Raw genomic sequence first — 19,882 nt, forward strand, 5'->3', positions numbered from 1 at the left:
GGAATTGATGAATTAAAGTAAATTATCCATCTGGAAATGAAGAAATGGTCGTATAACGTCTGGGCGTTCAATGAAGAACCAAACAATCAAGATATACATTTTTTCTTACATTGGAATTTAAAAATGAAAAAAATGAATGAGTGAAGTTGAATAAAGGATCAGTGTTAAGTTATAGGCAAATTCATCTGCAGCAAGATGAAATGATGGCAAAGTCTGAAGAGAAACAACTAATATATCAAGAAAAAATTAGACCACGGTTCAACAGTTAGCCTCCTCCCCACTGCAAATTTGTTCATGTTACTTCTCACAGGTAGTCCAAAGAAAAAACAGAATTTTATTCCTCGTCACTTAACACTCAATTTGAGCTATCTATTCAAAAGGTGTTAGATTTGCACCAGGTGACATGTTTGGTCAAATTCTTTTAACAGTTGTAGAAATGAAGACAAGTTTTCCTACTTTTAGTAATGGCAAACATCATATTCTGTTTAACATATTTTTTATATAAAAGAAGTGGTTTGATGTTGTTGTTGTTGTTGTTGTTGTTGTTGTGGGGTTTAATGCCATTTTTCAGCACAAGATAGGCTATACAGTACAAGAACAAACAACAAAACATTATTCAATAAATGTGATGTCATGCAAGAAATTGTTGACCATAAAGCAGTTTATATAGAGTTCAGCCAATGAAAGTGAAGAAAGCAGCTTGTAAAATTTTCCAGTACAAGAATGCAGACTATGGCCAGATACATGAAGAATTTAAATTGTCACAAGAGTCATTCATACATAAAACAGAAAACCTTTCAGCAAATGACACATGGAAACTGTTTGATGAGAACATGTAAATTTATACCATCAATGACCTTATCTGGAAACAAAACAAACAATCCTTGCATAGACAAATCTTTTAAACCCCAAAACACAAGGTGGAACAAAATTGTTTGCAAGACGGAAAACAACAGGAAATGCAAGAGATCAGAAACTTTACAAAGAAGCAAAAGCAAGATTTCAGTGCTTAGAAAGGCAGGCCTACTGGAGAAATATTGAAAACTTGATAGAAGTTGGAAATCCAAATCAAGAACAACAACCAAACAAGCAGAAGAGATTTTGGAACTACATTAAGTTTTTATGCAGAGACATCTGTGGTGTGGGACCCCTCAACAAACATAGGAAACTACATTCAGAGGCATCCGACAAGGCTAACATACTGAATCGTCAATACCAGTCAGTCTTCACACAAGAGGATAAGAGTGATCTACCAAGCCTAAATGGAGATCATTACCCACCAATGCCTGACATTCAAGTTACTGAAGAAGGTGTATACAGCTAGTTGTGGAAAGTTAACCCACAGAAGGCCACAGGACCAGACATGCTTCCAGCAAGGATCCTGAAAGATCTAGCAGAAGAGTGTGTACCACACGTGACTTATATTTACCCAAAGTGCATCTCAACAGGTTATGTCCCTGATGTGTGGAAAACAGCAAATGTTATGGCTATCTTCACAAATGGAGAAAAATTCATGGCCAGTAATTACAGACCTGTCTCCCTTACATGTATCTGCTGCAAAGTGCTTGCAACGAGATGCATCATCTAGACCATTTCAACATCCTAACAGACTGCCAGCATGGTTTCTGTGCCAGGATAGGATGTGAAATACAGCTCAAAACCCTAGTGGATGAGCTTGCCAAATCCTTAAACAGGGAAGCAGTATGACTTGCTGTCCTTGTCTTCAGTAAGGATTTTGATCGTGTCCCTCATGAAAGACTCCTCTGTAAGTTGGACCACTATGGCACCAGGGGTTATACCTTGAAATGGATCAGAGATTTCCTGACAGACAGATCAAAGTGGGTTATAATAGACTGAGAAACATCAAACCCAGCATGGGTTGTTAGTGGAGTACATCAAAGGAGTGTTTGGGGTCCCATCTTCTTCATGGTGTTCATCAATGACCTACCTGCAAGTGTCAAATCCGACACAAGACTTTTTGCAGATGACTGTATAGTTTACTGGGAAACAAATGCCCCAAAGGATCGTGAGATCCTTCAAGAATACCTGAATTGACTGGCCCTCTAAGAAAGAACTTGAGGCATGTCATTCCACCCAGAAAAATGCAGCATCCTAAGAGCTTATAGGAAGAAATCACCAATCTTGTCCAAATATACTCTTTTGGGGCACAAGTTAGCCAATGATCAGGCAACAAAATATCTCGGGGTGTAATTGTCCAGAGACCTCTCTTGGAAAAGGTATATAGACAAAATAGTGAGAAAAAAAATCAAACAGAAACCTTGGTTTCCTGTGCAGCAACCTCCAAATCAACAATGAGGATGTAAAAAATGCAGCCGATTTCACTCTGGTTTGACCAGGCCATGAGTACTGCTCAACTGCATGGAACCCACATAATAAAGACCTAATAAATAAGACAGAGATGGTTCAGAGGAGAGCTGCTAGATTAACCACAAATAGATACCGTAATACTAGCATTGTCAGTGCAACGTTGACTGCATCAATGTATTTATAGATAGATAACAGAACCTGAAGGTGTTTCTATTATAGTAATGGTGGCCATAACTGATGACAAATCAAAATCATTTATATCAGCTTCAAAGGTCTACAGGCCAGAATGTTTTCTGTCAAATTTGATAAAGTTCTGTTCAGCAGTTATTGAGAATAAGTTACGTAAAGGTCTCTGTGTGTTTCTTTTAGTAAGACAGGACACAATTGATAGCAGATAGTAGCTCAGCATCATGTGAACAAATTTGAAAGCTAAGTACCATGTCTGCATGAAACTTGGTTGAAAGCTGGAATATCAACTGTTGACAAACAATAACGGGTTTTCTATTTGGTAACTAAAATCATATTTTGATGGCAGATCAGTGATATTTTTACAAATTTGAAAAGGCTTCAAGCCGGGATACTTTCTGTCAAATTTTATCCAATTTGGTTTAGTAGCCTTGAAGAAAAAGTTGTTCAAAGTTTTTTATATTTTCTGGTGCTTGATGTTGGATTGGCATTGTTTGCATTAATGATAAAGGCTGTTAAAAAGCTTGAATGATTGGTACCAAGTTTAGCTGAAATTAGTATGGCTATTTTCTTTAGAAAAAGTTGGCAACTCTTTCCACCTAATACACAACAGATGAAGCAAGAAGGGCCAAACCAAAATCTCATTTTACTTTATATCCATATGAGTTTAAAACACTTTGCAAAAATATATGAGTTTGGGGAAATGGTGGGGGGGGGTATAAGCAAGCTAATAATACAGCGAAAATGATATCTACGTCTCATCTGCACTAAACAGATAAGAAAAAAGTTCACACCTTTATATACTCAATCATCAAAGGGGTAAATACTTCTTTCTCCTCAAGCTTATCCCATATTTCCTCAATAATCAAGTCCTCAACAATTTTCACCCGGCTCCTGCGTAGAATCTCTCTGTGTTCCTTATTCATGGCTTAAACAGCAGTGTCTGCAAGCTGAATGTTTGATATCCTGAAAATGAAGAAATATGTCAACACTATCTACCAGTTCATAGCTATAAAGAATTAGTATTTAATTTACTATTATACACCAAATGATTACATCAGCATCTTGAACCAAACAAAAATTCTCTACCACTTTGTATTTATTTCTAACATACTGGCAGAGAACAACCATACAATGATTGATTCGATTTGCAGTTTGCATAATAATTCAATAGCGGCGCAACTGATACTATAGGTGGTGAGTTCTGATAGCTAGTAAATAACAACTGTATGGAAAAATTTAATGCAGAAATGGAATCTGACTTGACATCAAGATTCATAAGTCAGTCAACATAATTGTGTTCAGTAGTTTGAAGCTGCTCAATCCTGAATTTTTACAAGGCCACCAATGAATCTGCTGTTAGAAGATTGGTCCTTGCCATAGCAGTAATGTGATAAATAAACAATTTAGCGGCAGAGAAGAACATGTCAGCCTAGTCTAAATCTGTGGACAGAATTCCGACTACATCAATCACAATCGAATTCTAAAATTCAAGAACAATTACTGGCTGGAGGACAAAAATTATGTATCAGCAAGAATGGAAACTCCCTGCAATAAAGATAGAAGTGAGCCAAATAAGACAGAACAATATCATTCAAGATAAACTTATCAACTTTGCTGCTGTTAAATCAGTCTAGAAGCATACAACAGTGTGCAAAGTTAAATCTTGCCTTGACAATCTACATCTTGGATAAAGAATGCAGCTTTTAAAAAAATTGTAGCTGTGATTTCTGCACAGTAAAATTATAACATAGAGGTAAGAAGCAAGCAGTAAAGTAACTCATAATGCAAATTTGGGATACAAATAGTAAATAAAACAAAGTTACATGTCATTCTGGAAGTGCAACACAACTAAGACTAATACCAAATTGACCATATATACTTGCTTGTAAGTCGAGTCAAACTGAGAAGAAAAAAAACAAAGATCTTAATCTGCTGCAGAATAATGTGCTACTGATTACCCCTACTAAAACTGCAACCCAGATCTGCCAGTGCATTGTGCAATGACAGACCTGGGTCTGTGCAGTTTGCAGCTGGACTCACCTTTCTCATAAGCAAGTATATACACTACTATATACAGTGGAACCTCTCTTGAAAGACTGTCCCTTCTGACAAAAAATGATGGTCTCTTGAGACAGGTGGTTTCTTATAACAGGTTATACCACTATATTATCAGTAAATCTGTGCATAGAGAATATGGTCTTTTAAAGCATTCTTGCATAAGTCAAGTCCACATGCAAACAACACAGACCCTGACTTGCCATCACATAAAGCACCATCAGATCAGGGTCTTACTCCAGACAAACTGCATGGACCAAGATTTGCCAGAATATTATTCACAGCAGATCTGGGTCTGTACAGTTTGCATTTGAATTCAACTTAAAGGCAAGTATATGACAGTTAAAGATGACCAAATGATGGCAAACTGAAGATAAAGATGACCAATGATGGCAAAGTGTAAAGGTAAATATGACCAAATAACAGTAAAGTACAAGATAAAGATCACCAAATGATGCAAAAGTGTGAACATAAAAATGACCAAATGAGGGCAAAGTGTACAGAAAAAGATGACCAAATGTTGGCAAAGTGTACAGCTAAAGATGACCAAAAAAAGTGTAACAACCAAGAAGACCAATGATAGCAAAGTGTACAGCTAAAGATGACCAAATGATAGCAAAGTGTATAGATAAAGATGATCAAATTATAGCAATGTGTGAAGATCAAGAGGACCAATGATGGCAAAGTGTACAGATAAAGATGACCAAATGATAGTAATGTGTGAAGATCAAGAGGACCAATGATAGCAAAGTGTACTGATAAAAGTGACCAAATGATGGCAAAGTGTAAAGATCAAGATCATCAAATGATGGCAAAGTGTGAAGATAAAGATGACCAATGATGGCATAGTTGAAGATAAAGATGGCCAATGATGGCATAGTGTGAAGATAAAGATGACCAATGGTGGCATAGTGTGAAGATAAAGATGACCAATGGTGGCTTAATGTAAGATGAAGATGACTATTAAACAACTATTTTATCAGCATCTTGAAACAATAAACAATACATTAATTTGGAGAAAGGAACCTTGAAAATACACTTGATACAATTAAAATCACAGAAGATGATTGAAAGTGTGGCTAATAACATTAATCTATCCAGGTCAACGGCCCCAGACAAAATCTGTCAAAAATGTGTCAAAGAATATTAGAGAAAATGAATGAGTCATTAGTAATGTGATTAAAAAAAAGGACAAATTCATTAAATTTTTAACAAGTGCAAATATACAAAATATAAAAGCAATATTCAAAGAAGAGTTCTAAAGAAAACTATGCCCTTTCACAGCCTCAACCAAATGTATTATGTTTTCACTAAGTGAAATCTCCTTGCCATGGTGTGTGTGTGTATATTTATATATATATATATATATATATATATATATATATATATATATATATATATATATATATATATATATTATATATATATATATATATATATATATATATATATATATATATATATATATATAGAGAGAGAGAGAGAGAGGGGGAAGAAAAGTTGGAAGAAGGGCTTTAAATAGAACTGAACATATGATTGTGTAGTTAGAGACCCAGAGGCAAATAAAAGTTACAATAATAACTTGACCTTTCTGTGCTAAGAAAATGTATGTTTAGTTACAGAGTTGGTATCTTGGTGGTTTCCGATTTACAAGCCCATGGCCAGGCACATAATGGGGTAAGGACTGAATCAGGAAACTCTGGAGTTCAGTTTATAAATTAATCCCCTTGTAATAATACTCTGTGTGTGTGTGTGTGTGTGTGTGTGTGTGTGTGTGTGTGTGCACACAGCATAATTTGATTAAAATCTGTTGAAAAAAGTTTTTTTTTTAGACTTTTCTTTCTTCAGTATCATGGCAGACCTGCACTCTTTGTATAAACTTATAAGTTCTTCAAGCCAGAATGCTTTCTGCAAAATTTGGTCAGTTCTATTCAGTAATTTTGAAAAAAAAGTCTTTTAAAGGTGTTTCTAGTTTTAGTAATGGGTGACAACATCTTACTGAGGGTGGGAGGGCTTCATTCATATAAATTTTAAGTCTTCATGTCAGGATGATGTCTGTCAAGTCTGGTCAGTTATTATACCCACATTACTGGTCATTACTGTCAACTATAATATTAAAGTACACCAATTCATAATAATATACATCCCATATAAAGTGCCAATATTAAAGAAAAATTGTAATATGCATTGATTGTTAATATGAAATACGGCAGTGATTCAACTTTATACATGCTACTGGGCCTTAACAAAAATTGTCTGAATCCTGACATGGGAATCGGATGTTATGGAGGGAATATTTGTTTCAAATAAGTGAATAACATACATTTTCATTAAGTGGGTGGAAAACTGCATTTTCATGAGTTGCTAGTGAAGATATTTAAGTTTTTCATCCATGAGATGAAATGTATCCTGTATTCATTCATAGTAAGCAATGTTCCTTATTATTTTATGCTCAAATGTAATAGCTAGCAAAATGGATAACAGACTGATGTGGAAGATTTCTTACTGGATTCTGCATGTCAGCTGTTTATCTTTTGTTTTGCAGTATTTTATGATTATTCACATACAAAATATAAACAGTAACATAATTCTTGCCATAATTACTGCTTGACTACATAAACATCAAAGGATAACTTCTAATTTCTTGGTTATAATGTTACCAGTATCTATTGGTGGTCAATAGAAAAATATGATATCATTTCACTCCAGTGAAAAATCAAGATCATTTATCTCAGAAAATCCAGTGATTCATAACGTACCAAAAAATAATCTTTAAAATGGGGCTAGAATTTTAGAAATTATCAAGATAAATGCCCCAAACAAAACCCTTTAATCTATGGCCCATTTTTAAGACCGAATATTTTATTCTTGTGATTCAGATTAATTAATTAATAATAATAATAATAATGAGAACTTTGTATAGCACCTAATCTTTAGAAGCTCTAAGCGCTTTACAACATTAGACAATACCTATAACATAAAAAAACATATATAATGATATTACAGAAAACAAACACCATGAAATTAGAAAACATTTAAACATGCTGAAAATATTTAAGGTAGGGAACATTAAGGTCTTTTTGTTCTTGCAGTCGAAATAAGTGAGTTTTAAGAGCACTCTTGGATGGGATCACTGTGTCTTTGTGTCTAAGTTCAGCAGGCAATTCATTCCAAGTTGCTGAGGCCTGGTATGCAAAAGAATGTTGTCCATATTACTTCATTTTCGTAGTGGGAATAATGAGTATACAATTGTCAGAAGACAAGCGTAAGTATCTTGCTGTTGTGTACACATGGGTGAGGTTGGACTAGAGTCCATCAGTAAAACGTAGCACAGAGAACAAATTTTGTTTTTGCTTCTGGATCAAATGGGTAGACAGTGTAGGGTACAGAGCAGCGGGAAGGTGTGCTCTGAATGTGGTACTCTAAGTATGATCCGAGCAGCTGTGTTGTGAACTTTTTGAAGTTTCTGAAGTAGATATTGAGATGAACCAGACATAATTGAGTTACAATTAGTCCAGACTTGAAATTACTAATGAATATACAAGTTTTAGTGGCATCATCTGAAAGATATTTGCGAATGGAGCTGACGCATCTCAGCTCAAGATAAGCAGCCTTGCAAGTAAAAGTTCTTTTCATCACAGTCTGAAGCGAAATCCGATGAAATATATGCTTAAACAGCGTGACTGAGCTGTTTACAGCCAAAACAATTATGCTGCCATGAACTGTGAAAGTCAGTTTGTTTTTAATGAGTGATCAGCTTTCTGATTTGGCTATAATCAGTCCTAATGTAGTTGCCTCCTTTGATTTCTTTGCTGTATCAAATATGGCCTCTTCCAAAATTCAGGACGAACATGGCGGATAAAAACGTCCACGGATCAGTCTTGATCAGCATGTATCGAATGAATAGTATGTCATTATGAATTATGTTTAAATCATTCACGCACGAAACAAATTCTGTAATATTAGCTACATTTTGAGACCCTGACATGAAATGAAGCACAGACGCGGATAGCATTCGCGATGCTGTGCGGAACGAACTATACTGTAGTGGTCAGTCTTTTGGAAAGAGAATAATGATGCATGTATCCAGCCTTCTCTGTTTGTGAATCTAAACCGACCCGTCATCTCGGATACACTCGAAAAAAGAAAAAATTCATATAGTGACCACGAGTCATGTCTGAAAAACAAAAACAAAATGACGAACATATTGGCCTGTGTCAACCCCAACCCCCAACCCCCAGTCACACTTATATTTTTCAATTACAGTACTGTACATGTAAGTGAAAAAACGTGAATGAATTTGATTTTGTGAATAGTTTAGCAACACATAATTTTTAAGTTACCCGTATCTTTGATGACAATAGTCACGTCTTGTTTCACTCTGACGATCCTTTTTCACGAATTATAGCGTATTTATTTATTTCACATTTTGAATTGGAAAACCCAATGCTACTAATATTAGAAAGGTAAAAAAATGAAGAAAACTCCGATCCTGTGGGTGCTATGAACTTTAACAAAAAAATTATCAGTGTTCTTTTTTTTTATTATTGAAAAACAGATTGAGGTGCCAACAGAAAAATTAAAAATCGTGTAATATAAATTTGCCATTTTCTATACTCTCTCTCTCTCTCTCTCTCTCTCATGCACATTGAAAGTATTTGGTTTTGGTCGTTGATTTTTTAAAGTAAAATTTGGAGAGAGAGCTTTGCAGCTACGATAATCTTTTTACAACAGAGATGTATTAAGACACGACGTCTCATTTTTAATCCTTTTTCAGCGTCAAGGTCAAATATTAATGTTTTTACTTTTCTGAACATCATACATATTCACATACTGCTGCGTAACTTCTGTAACGTTACTAGAGACTTTATTGTGATCCACATGTGGAATCCTATCTTAAAGATCAAAGTTAAAGTCGGTATTTTATCTCTCTCTCTCTCTCTCTCTCTCTCTCGTCAATATCACTAATCACTGCTTTATTTTTTTCTTGTCCACTCAATAACTTTAAAATTGCCGTAAATATAAATGTATTGCTCGCTACTACTACATCAAGATGTATGATGTATGGCAAATGTCATTAGCAGCATGTAAGTCCATGGTAAACTTGATGACTAGAGGGTGTGTCTCAATATTACCATGTTCGGAATTCCCATAATATAGATCATAAAATCACAAAAGCAGCCTCCAAACGGAAAAACATTAACATACATCACTCCGCTCCCACTCCATCATTCCCGCCCTCTCTTCTTTACGGGTTCGGGGGTGTAGAATCAGGACCGTAGAGAGCGATCACGGGCCCTGGTCTAAGAAACACCCGGTCCTCTCCTAGCTGATAAAAAATTTTTTTTTAAATAAAATTAAAAAGTGTTGCTTGACCCAGGCTCTCCTTACGGGCCCGGGACCCGAGGATATATCCCCGGTTTCACCACCCCTCTTATCAGCCCTATGAAAAATAGGTTCCACATGTAATACGTAGCTAGAGTGTGGTGCATTCCTGGCGATGTTACCCTTCATGCGTTTTTAGTGTGTTTTTTTTTTAATTATTTTCTTTAGAATTTTATATAGAACATATTAATACCTTTGTTCGCCTTCATCTCTGTATATATTTTTGTAATTTGTTTGCCTTCAGTATTTTAAGGCATAACTTTGACACGGCACACACACACACACACACACACACACACACACACATACATACATACATACATACATACATACATACATATTTTGTTTCTTGGTACGTTTTACATAATTTTATTTTCTTTCAGTTAGTATATTTTGCCTTGTTGTCCTTCACATTCATACTTATTTCAAAGGATTTATATTCCGTTGTTTTTGCGTAATTCATTGTTACAGTTTTCGAACATCTATCTTAGGTATTAGAATGTAATCACTATTGTGCTTAGGTGCCGTAAATCGCTACTTAAAATCCAGTTCCCCATCGTTTGGTTTTTAACCTTAATTTAGATTCTGAAGTCCAGAAGAATAGTGTACCAGGTCTCTGTCTTGTAGTTCTTTTTCTTGGATTGACATTTTAATACATGTGAAAACTATTTAAAGATCAGTTTGATGAATTTAATAAGTGATTGATTTCTAAAATTATACTGGGAAGTCTAGAATCTCATCGTGTCTTTATTCTTTCCAGCATACATTTGTTTATTTGTTTATTTTTATGCACATTATGCTTTATATATATATATATATATATATATATATATATATATATATATATATATATATATATATATATATATATATATATATATGTGTGTGTGTGTGTGTGTGTGTGTGTGTGTGTCTGTGTGTCTGTGTGTGTGTGTGTGTGTGTGTGCATGGTGAAAATGAAGATGCATCCATTCAGTCACGCTATTTCACCTCGTTACACATACTCTTGCATAAAGATGTCAGTCAGCAAGACAATTCCTAACGTGACTTATTTTTTGACATACAACCCAAAACAGCAATGACAGAAAGACTCGCCGCAAGGAAATACAAAGGCATAAAAAATAAAAGTTTATGAAAATAGAAACAACAAATTCTAAAGAAACGAACAAGTTTGCATTGGTCAAGTCACTGTAAACTTAAAGCTAATTTCAGTTACATGTTTCAACGTACACGGAAAGTGAGTATAAAGTAAAATATTACGAAACTGGGATGGTAATCGTCCGCAGAGAGAGTATTTTTATTTGGTGAAGCAATTACAAGTTTACAGAGAAAGAGAGATAACATTATTAAATCGCAAGCAGCCGTTTTTGCATTATCATACAATTAAGATCATATTTTAAATAAACAATCAAATTAATCGCTGCCCAATTTGATCATCCTCACACGACTTAATATCCACGTAAATGATTTATTTATAGGTACCTTAGTTTGGTGGTTGGGCGAGATTTCTTTCAACACACACACATCATCCGACCGTTACAATATTTACAATTATTAAAATACACCTCAAAGTGCATTTTTTATATTATATAGAATATTGTCATTTATATCGTAATAGTTTTTAAAGACAAACTATACCATATGGTCATAGCCTGCATAAGTTCTGTTCCACTTCCATCCCTTCTCTTTCTTAATACTTACACGGACAGGAAATAAAATGTGTGACTTTGGTAGCGAGAGTATAGAAAGCCGACGTGTAACCCTGTCAATTTTTCCACCAAACAAAACCATTCTGGTGTAAATAAGATATATTGTATGTTCCAGGTGTTTATCAGTATAATACCTAACATAACAATATTTTTTTCAGTGTATAATGGATCGTATTTTTATATATGGTTGATTATTATTCGATTATTAGCACTCACTCCCCACCCCCAACTGTTTCAGTAACACTATTGAAACCCTTGGTAGATTTTAGGTCCATGATTTTGCATTCTTAAATGAAAATGTACATTTGGCCGCATTTACATATTTTTGTATAATTGTATAAACTGATCGTTATTGTATAGTGTCTAGGTGCATTTTGGTGTTTGCTAACAACCCATCTCTAGTGAAAGCTTCGTACAGTAGTCTTACATGTAAGACCTTGACGCTGATATTTATGTTTTGGGCGTCTGGGTCTTACTACTTAACTAATGGCGCTGTATAGCGTGTTTTTAACTACCATCGCATTTCAACAAAGTCAGATGTATGTCAATGAAACATGAACATTCGTCCATTTGCTAGTGTTAGATTTTGATTCCACCAGGATAAAAACAGCACAGTAAGTATATTAGTTACATATCAGTTTGTGAAAGAGTGTCCATATGGGTTGCCAAGTGTGTAAAATATTCCTGAAACTTTGACTACAAGTTCCAATGTCAACCGACATCGGAACATGCTATATAAGGCTGTTATTTGGGTAGTAAGACGCAGTACTAAAACATAAATAACGTGATATGTCTTACAACAATGTAAGACTATTCATACAGCAACCCAGACATTAGTGATCATGCTAGAGTGGTAACAGATTCTGATATGATGCCTCAACAAGCAAAAACCAAGGAAATGACTTGTATACTCAAAAGCTGACTCGGACGCCATCTACTTAGAAGCTATACAGCTATAAAAGAAGTTAATGATTAATACCAAAAAGGAAACAAAAATGTTAAAAATATATGGTCTCACTTTAAGAACACAATTTGCACAATCATAGACAAAAGTATTCTAGCATAGCTTTACACAACATGAAAATCACGGTTCAGTCACAACTGAAGACAGTGGTAAAACATAAATCAACTCTTTATAACTGAGTTAAAAAAGATAAATTAGTGGACTGAATACAAATTATTTCAGAAACCATGCAAATAGGAATTTAAACTAACAGAGATCAACTACATAAATAATACCATCCCCCAAAAAGTTGATGATAAAAACACTAAACGATTCTGGAGATATATTAAATCAAGAAAACATGACAATTTTGGCATACCACCACAAAAGAAAAAAGTTTCTTAGTAAATGTTTGCAAAGGAAAAGCTCAAATACTTGTTGACCAGTTCAAATCTTTTTTCACCAAATATATTTCCAACACTATACCAAAAATGAAAAAATCTACAAGTGTAACTTACCATGCCTTACCAAAACAACAGAAGGCAATGAAAAGCTTTTGTCAAATATAAATACCTTCAAAGCAAGGGGACCAGACAACAGTGCCAACCTAATCCTAAAAACTGTTCACCAGCTAGCCCCTGGACTGTGAGCTATTTACCAATTGTCTGTTGACTCTGGAAGTTTACCAACAGGCAGGCTAAATGCAAATGTAGCCCCTGTATTCAAAAAAGGAGATGTACAACTTGCCGAACATTACCAACCAGTTTCCCTTATATCAGTCACATCTAAACTTTTCCAACATTGTAAGCATCTTCTTAATCATTTGGAAAAAAGTAACATTCTCACTAAACTGAACCACGGCTTTATATTGGGATGCTCCTGCAAAATGCAACTCCTCACAACAATGCATGATCTACTTCAAAACAGTGACAAAGGAATACAGACTGACTTAGTGATACAAGATGTTTCAAAAGCATCTGATACTATGTCACATCATAAATTACTGTTCAAGTTGGTAAACTATGGAATCACTGGGCCAAAACGCTGTTGGCTAGAGATGTTCTTGACAAAGTGACACATGCAAGTGGTGGTCAATGGAGAATCATCTGAAGCAGTCACGATCGACTGTTGTCCCTCAGGGAACCGTGCTGGGACCACTCCTTTTCATTTGCCATATTAGTGACCTTCCAGGCTCTGTGAAATTTCAGGTCAGGCTGTTTGCAGATGACTGTCTCCTTTACAGAACATTTCAAAAACCGAGTGACCACCACACCCTTCAGAATGATCTCACAACCCACACAAAATGGGCAACTGATTGGGGTATGACTTTCAGTGCCACAAAATGTTATCTCAAGAGTATGACCAGTAACAAGAGAATCATCTCACTTCTACACATTAAATAACCACATGCTACAACATGTCAGTGAAAACCCCTATCTTAGACTAACACTAACTGAGGACTTTAATTGGAAATCACATATCAAATTGACCAAGGAATCAAACACCTCACCATCATTTCTTAAAAGAAACCCCAGATACTGTCCGCAGAAATGTAGACAAACTGCCTATCTAGCACTAGTCAGATCCATGTTAGAGTATGGTTGTTGTCTGGGATTCGTATTGCATTAAGGATGTTGATGGAATTAAGAAGGTTCATCACCAGGCAGCAAGATTTATATCTGGTGACTACAAAACCAGAGAAGCAGGATGTATCAACAAAATGTCAAATAACCTGGGTCTACCAACACTCAAAGACAGGCATAGGAGGATTTGTTTGACATATCTCTATAAAGTAGTTGAGCAGTTAGTGCCAGTTCTCTCACCAAATATATTTTTAAAACCATTAAGACATAAACACCAGATTAAAGCCAAATCTTTTCCAAATTTTGAATGTATTAACATTGTACAAAAACTAATAACAAATAATACTAGATGTTTTGTAGTTGGGCAATGTAGAACAGAAAGTTTAGAAATTCTTTCTTCGTAAATACATTTGTGGACTGGAATCATCCGAGTGACAGTGTTGTGTCGCACACTGAGTGGAGAACTTCAAGACAGCTCATGAACAATACTACTAACATCCTAGTAGTCTGTCTCTTCTGGTGCAGATTTTTGCAGTAACTGACCCTACACTGTATACATTCAGATTCAGATGTTAAGGTGGTGACGTATGTGCTTTCAAATTAAAGCAAATTTAGTGTTGTTATAAAATTTAATATTAAAGTAGTTTAACCAACATCTATTCAGCCTTGATTCTTCATTGCTCTACCAAGCCTTTCCTTATTAGGCGGGAGCTGGGTGATTTGCCTGGCTTTCTTTATTAGGCGGGAGCTGGGTGATTTATCTGGCTACTTTTATTTAATACCCACCAAAACAATCAAAAGAAACTTGCATCCTTGTTTGGGGATATCTTCAAACCCCTGCCTCCTTTTATCAACTCACCCTCCAACTTTAAATCTAATGGAAGGCCCTGCTCTACACATTAAATGTCATTAAATTTCCAGACAAAATATTATTGATCGCTGTGAACTTTGCAATTTTTACTACAGTAAAAGTCCTACAGGTCATGTAGGCATTCAGTACCAACCATTGCAGTAATTGGTGTCATTTTTTAGAATTTGGATGTTTACATACGTTAAAATGGTAATTATTCAGTTTATTTTGATTGTCATACATCCATATTCCTTTGGAAGGATAGTAATTACATGTTCCAAGAAGTACATATGGCAAAATCAATGTTAAAGTATGTGGATATTTTTGCATGAGATCAACATATAGGTGTTATCTGGATTTAATGTTATGTGCTGTGATGTTACAACGAAAGCTACACATGTTGATAAAAAAGTTTTACTACCTTGTTATTTGTTACAATAGGTCAGTCGTATTTTCTTAATCCAGTTAATAGTCAAAGTCTTATAGGTCTTGTATGCACAGTTACTCATCATAAACTATTATAGTGATTTGAACAAATTGTAAAATTAAATAATCATCTTTAAGACAGTTTTATATACAGTATAAACATGGTACAAAAACTGCTAGAAAATAACGAATATTATAGATAAGGAAAGAAAAGAAATAGTTTATTAAATTCTTCATGTGATAGACTGGACCCTACTTTTTAGAAGATTTTTTTAATATACTGATATGTACATGTATTTATGATATATGAACTAATTTCAGTGTGTTTATGGTCCACCTGTTTTTAGCACCTTCGGTTTGGTTAGAATAGAACAACACAAGCCTTCTTACTTAAAAATGACAATTTAAGCAGTTACCTAAACAAAATGAAATTGAACATTACCTTGGAATGAAACACTTTCTGTTAGATATAAAATTACCAAGCTTATAAGAAATGCAATTAGCTATTCTGCTATACTGATAAAATAAATTTCATCATGAAATCGAGTGGATGATTGAACTCATTTGCACAACATGCCTGCATAACCTGGTTGCTTCCGATCCTTCCAAATGCAATGTTGATGACAGGTCGGCATTGCTGTATTGATTAATCTCTTTCTTAAGCATTCTTGGATCATCAACAGTAACTTTGTTGTCTGATCTTTTCCCACTTTATGTACATATATAGAGCTATTTTTCCCTGTTAAGTATATAAAAATGCAACCTAAATATTTGAGTTTTTTTCCCTATGGGACCAAACAATAATCCACACTCTTGTAATGTCAGTTATCATCTTATTCTAATTCAGCAGAAATGAAGGTTTGTTTCATTAGTCAGCAACAATTACAAGATTTAATTTGAGAACAGTGGATATGGTGTGGGTTTTGTATTAATGTGAAAATGAATTGAGTTACCATTACTATATATATATATATATATATATATATATATATATATATATATATATATATATATATATCTTAGTAGAGAAATATAGAAACTAGTCTCAGGGATGCCAAAAATTAGCAAAATAATATGCATATTTTTCTTTACACATTAAACTTTATTAAACTTTCAATAACCACATACTTGTTATGTAAGTTTGTTTCTCCTGGCAAATATCTCTTTTATTTAATGTTTGTACAAAGAGTATCATTCAAATAGCGTTCATGTTATCAGAGTCCAAGTGATTGTAAATGGATTAGGTGAAGTTGCAATGGCAACTTGGTAGGTAAGGAGATTATAAAAGCCATGTTAATTGATTTTGATGCCTTATCATGATTCTGAGCAAAAAGACTAATTTCATGTGAGTTTTCTTTGATACCTTGCTTATTCTGCACAATTTAGTTTATCCTACATTAAATCCTTATGCAGGTTTTGGGACCCCTGCATTTTAAAGGGGGCCTCAAGTGGCCGAGTGGTCTAAAGTGCTCTCCATTATGGATCATTGCCATCTCACCTCTGTCTGCGTGGGTTCAAGTCTCTGATTCAGTCAAAGTGGGTATGTGAGAAAGACTGCAAGTAGCTTCTTGTGGGTCGGTGGTTCTTTCCCAGGTTTTCCTGGGTTCTTCCTCCACCATTAATACTGGCCGCCATGTATAGCCTATCATGTGCTGAAAAATGACATTAAACCCTACAACAACAACAAGAAAAAGCATTTTAGGGTATACCATGTTTACAAATATTGTGCCAAGATGAAAAGATTTATTTTGTTTGTTGGAGGAAATAAGAACTTCAGTGCTAATCATCATAAATCATCATGAAGTCAGTAATTATCAGATGTGTGCATCTCCATGGCAACTTTGCATTCTCTGGCTCACACATGGCTGCATTTAAACCTGTTTATAAAATAGATGCCTTCACAGAACGTGGAGCAGTACCTTTTGCACGATGCCAAGTGTGTATCCGGCATTTTGTGTGGTTTTGCTGATCTGGAAGATGTCCTCCATTCTTACACCTTTAACTAGACCCAAATTCCCAAACTGCTATAAGTTCTGAAAGCATCTGTTATATAAATAATTCTTTCTTGTAGTACATGAGGATCAAGAACGATAGGGCAACAAATGTGTTTTCTATTGCACTGGTTTTAAAATGAGGGTAGGCAGGTAGTTTTTGTTAACGTGGGAGACAAAAGGTGCTTTTGTCAGCAGTAAGAAATGGACAGTTAGCCGGTTGGAAACATATTTTTATTTTGGTGTAAGAAAGAGCCAGTGCGAATTGTTATAGATGTAACATCACAAGCACTCATAGTTACCACTTTGCTTTTAATTTTCATACTTTTATAATAACACTAACTATTTCATAGTCAATGAACTCTAGCAATTTGATGACTTTTATATTGGTGACAACAATACATACTTAATGTTCTTTATTAAGTCAAGGGAAATAAATGTCATCTTATTCTTACTCCTATGTTTTATGACTCCCAAATTTTTTCCATGAAGGATTCCTAGACTGAAAGTTTCAAAAACCCATGGAGAACCCAGAGTCAGAGGGATAGTGTCCAGTATTAAAAATGTGCATCTCAACCATTATTGTCAGTTGTTCTGGTACAGTGTCACCAGAGGAGAAAGGGACTTAATTCATATTATCTCCAGTTATCTGTACAAAATCAAGACGGCATGGCCTTGTAATTATTAAATTTATGCCTACCCGTTAAGCCTTGATTATCTGATCAGACTGAACACTGAAAATTTACACAATAAATAAACTAAGAAACAGCAATTGTGTATCGCAAATTTTAAAACTTTGTTGTTGTGGGGTTCAACGTCATTTTTCAGCAGACAATAGGCTATGTATGCAGCTAGTATTAATGGTGGAGAAAGAACCACCAACCCACGAGATACTACTGGCAAGCTTTTTCACATACCCATATTGGCCAAATCCTGGACTTGAACCCACGCAGACAGAGGTGAGATGGCACTTGGCCACTTGGGGCCCCTTAAAACTTTGTAAATTATCTGATAATCACAATGCAAATATGAAATATTGATATTTGCTTTTATATGGCAATAAAAACTCATAATTCAGAGTAAATACCTGGTGATTGGGAAAGCTAATAAACAATAATCTGTGAAAAATGCAGAGAAATAACAACTGTAGCATCGTATTTTATGCATCTTTCTTTTATTTTATAGCTGACATTTTCTCATGGATTCATCTCCAGGAGATAAAGGCCCACCTAACAATCCTGTTGTAACATTCTTCAGGAGACTGAATATTGTAAGATATTGTCTTTTGTATTTTATGTGTGCTACTGTACAGCTCTTTTCGCATCTTAAGTGCATACATTAGTCATTTTTCAGGTACTCAAATTGCCCATGAATGTTTTAAGTTTTGAGTAAATTATGTGGAGGTTAAGTTACCAGTGATAATAATTATTTAATTAGAAAGTTCTTTAAATTTTGTCATGTTTTGTGTCAGTAAACAATGTATCCATTCCAGAAAAAAAGAGTAAGTTAAAGATATAAAAGATTGAAACCATGATGTAAAATTGTGCAGTTTCATTATGGATATAATGAACCAGAAGACTTTCAAACACCCAATCAGGATTCTTGCTAGTGTGAAAGAAGGTCTCAGTATTAAAACAGTATGGAATTTAATTGAATTATCAGATGCAGTTTATCTGCACAATTAGAGAGAAAATTACACCACAAAGTTGGTGATTATTTTATAACTAATCCAAAATCAGTTAATATTTTACATCGTTGAATAGTAATACTGTATAATGTAAGCTTTTTGCTTTGTACTTTCAGACATACCAGACCCTACTAGATAAATCAACACCACATCTTCCCTTACGATGGGCCTTCACATTACTGCTGACAGTTTTTTACTTCATTAGAGTCTATTTTTTACAGGTAATGTGACAGGAATTGAATAGAGAAGTGCATTGTCAAAAAATTGTATAAATGATTGTATTTCAGTTTGTATTGATACTTATTACAATGCTAAACCTTTTGAAAACACGTGATACCAGCTGTTGACACGATTTGCTAAGTTTTTATTACAATAACACATTCTCACAGTGGTGTTTCTCCTGAGTTTGAGACAAAATTAAGAGGATTGAATGGCAAGGTAAGAGGCAAGAAGTTGCAGCTGGAAGATAAGTGATGACCAAGTTTCAGAATACATTTACATATCAAGAATACTAGTTCATGCTATTGAAGCAACAGGGATTTGGGCCAAAACTAAAGGGATTGGTTTTGGTTTGGATGGTTATGTATGGGGACTCTGTGTTATTTGGGCAAAGGAACTTGCCAGGATGGTGCACCATACCACTGGCATTTTCAAATATGCATACTAATAAGCAAAAGAATCTTGGCAAGGCATGACTTACGCCAGTCAATTTATTAATCATTTATCTCGCTAACAT

General features: G+C 34.8%; 2 protein-coding genes across 4 annotated transcripts in view; one reads left to right on the forward strand and one right to left on the reverse strand.

The window, feature by feature from the left end:
• The window catches only part of LOC149781764 (caspase-2-like), a 54,293-nt gene extending 45,280 nt beyond the window's left edge, over positions 1 to 9,013 (reverse strand). The window contains exons 1-2 of the mRNA XM_089935898.1: positions 8,916 to 9,013; positions 3,309 to 3,480 (exon numbers count right to left, since the gene is read on the reverse strand). Coding sequence (XP_089792024.1) covers positions 3,309 to 3,440 — 132 coding nt within the window. The 5' untranslated portion in view covers positions 3,441 to 3,480; positions 8,916 to 9,013. The remainder of the gene's footprint in view (positions 1 to 3,308; positions 3,481 to 8,915) is intronic.
• Positions 9,014 to 11,654: 2,641 nt separating this feature from the next.
• Positions 11,655 to 19,882, forward strand: part of LOC149781765 (protein RER1-like) — a 32,017-nt gene continuing 23,789 nt past the window's right edge. Inside the window, exons 1-3 of one of the 3 annotated variants that reach the window (XM_089935900.1) lie at positions 11,655 to 11,770; positions 18,645 to 18,729; positions 19,263 to 19,367. In XM_089935900.1, coding sequence (XP_089792026.1) covers positions 18,658 to 18,729; positions 19,263 to 19,367 — 177 coding nt within the window. In that variant the 5' untranslated portion in view covers positions 11,655 to 11,770; positions 18,645 to 18,657. Of the gene's footprint in view, positions 11,782 to 11,840; positions 12,281 to 18,644; positions 18,730 to 19,262; positions 19,368 to 19,882 lie in introns of those variants that run through there. The other 2 variants (XM_089935901.1, XM_089935902.1) reach the window with 2 other exon arrangements.

The sequence above is a fragment of the Sinohyriopsis cumingii genome, chromosome 15, assembly GCF_028554795.1.
Source record: "Sinohyriopsis cumingii isolate HCF-2022 chromosome 15, ASM2855479v2, whole genome shotgun sequence".
NCBI lineage: Eukaryota > Metazoa > Mollusca > Bivalvia > Unionida > Unionidae > Sinohyriopsis > Sinohyriopsis cumingii.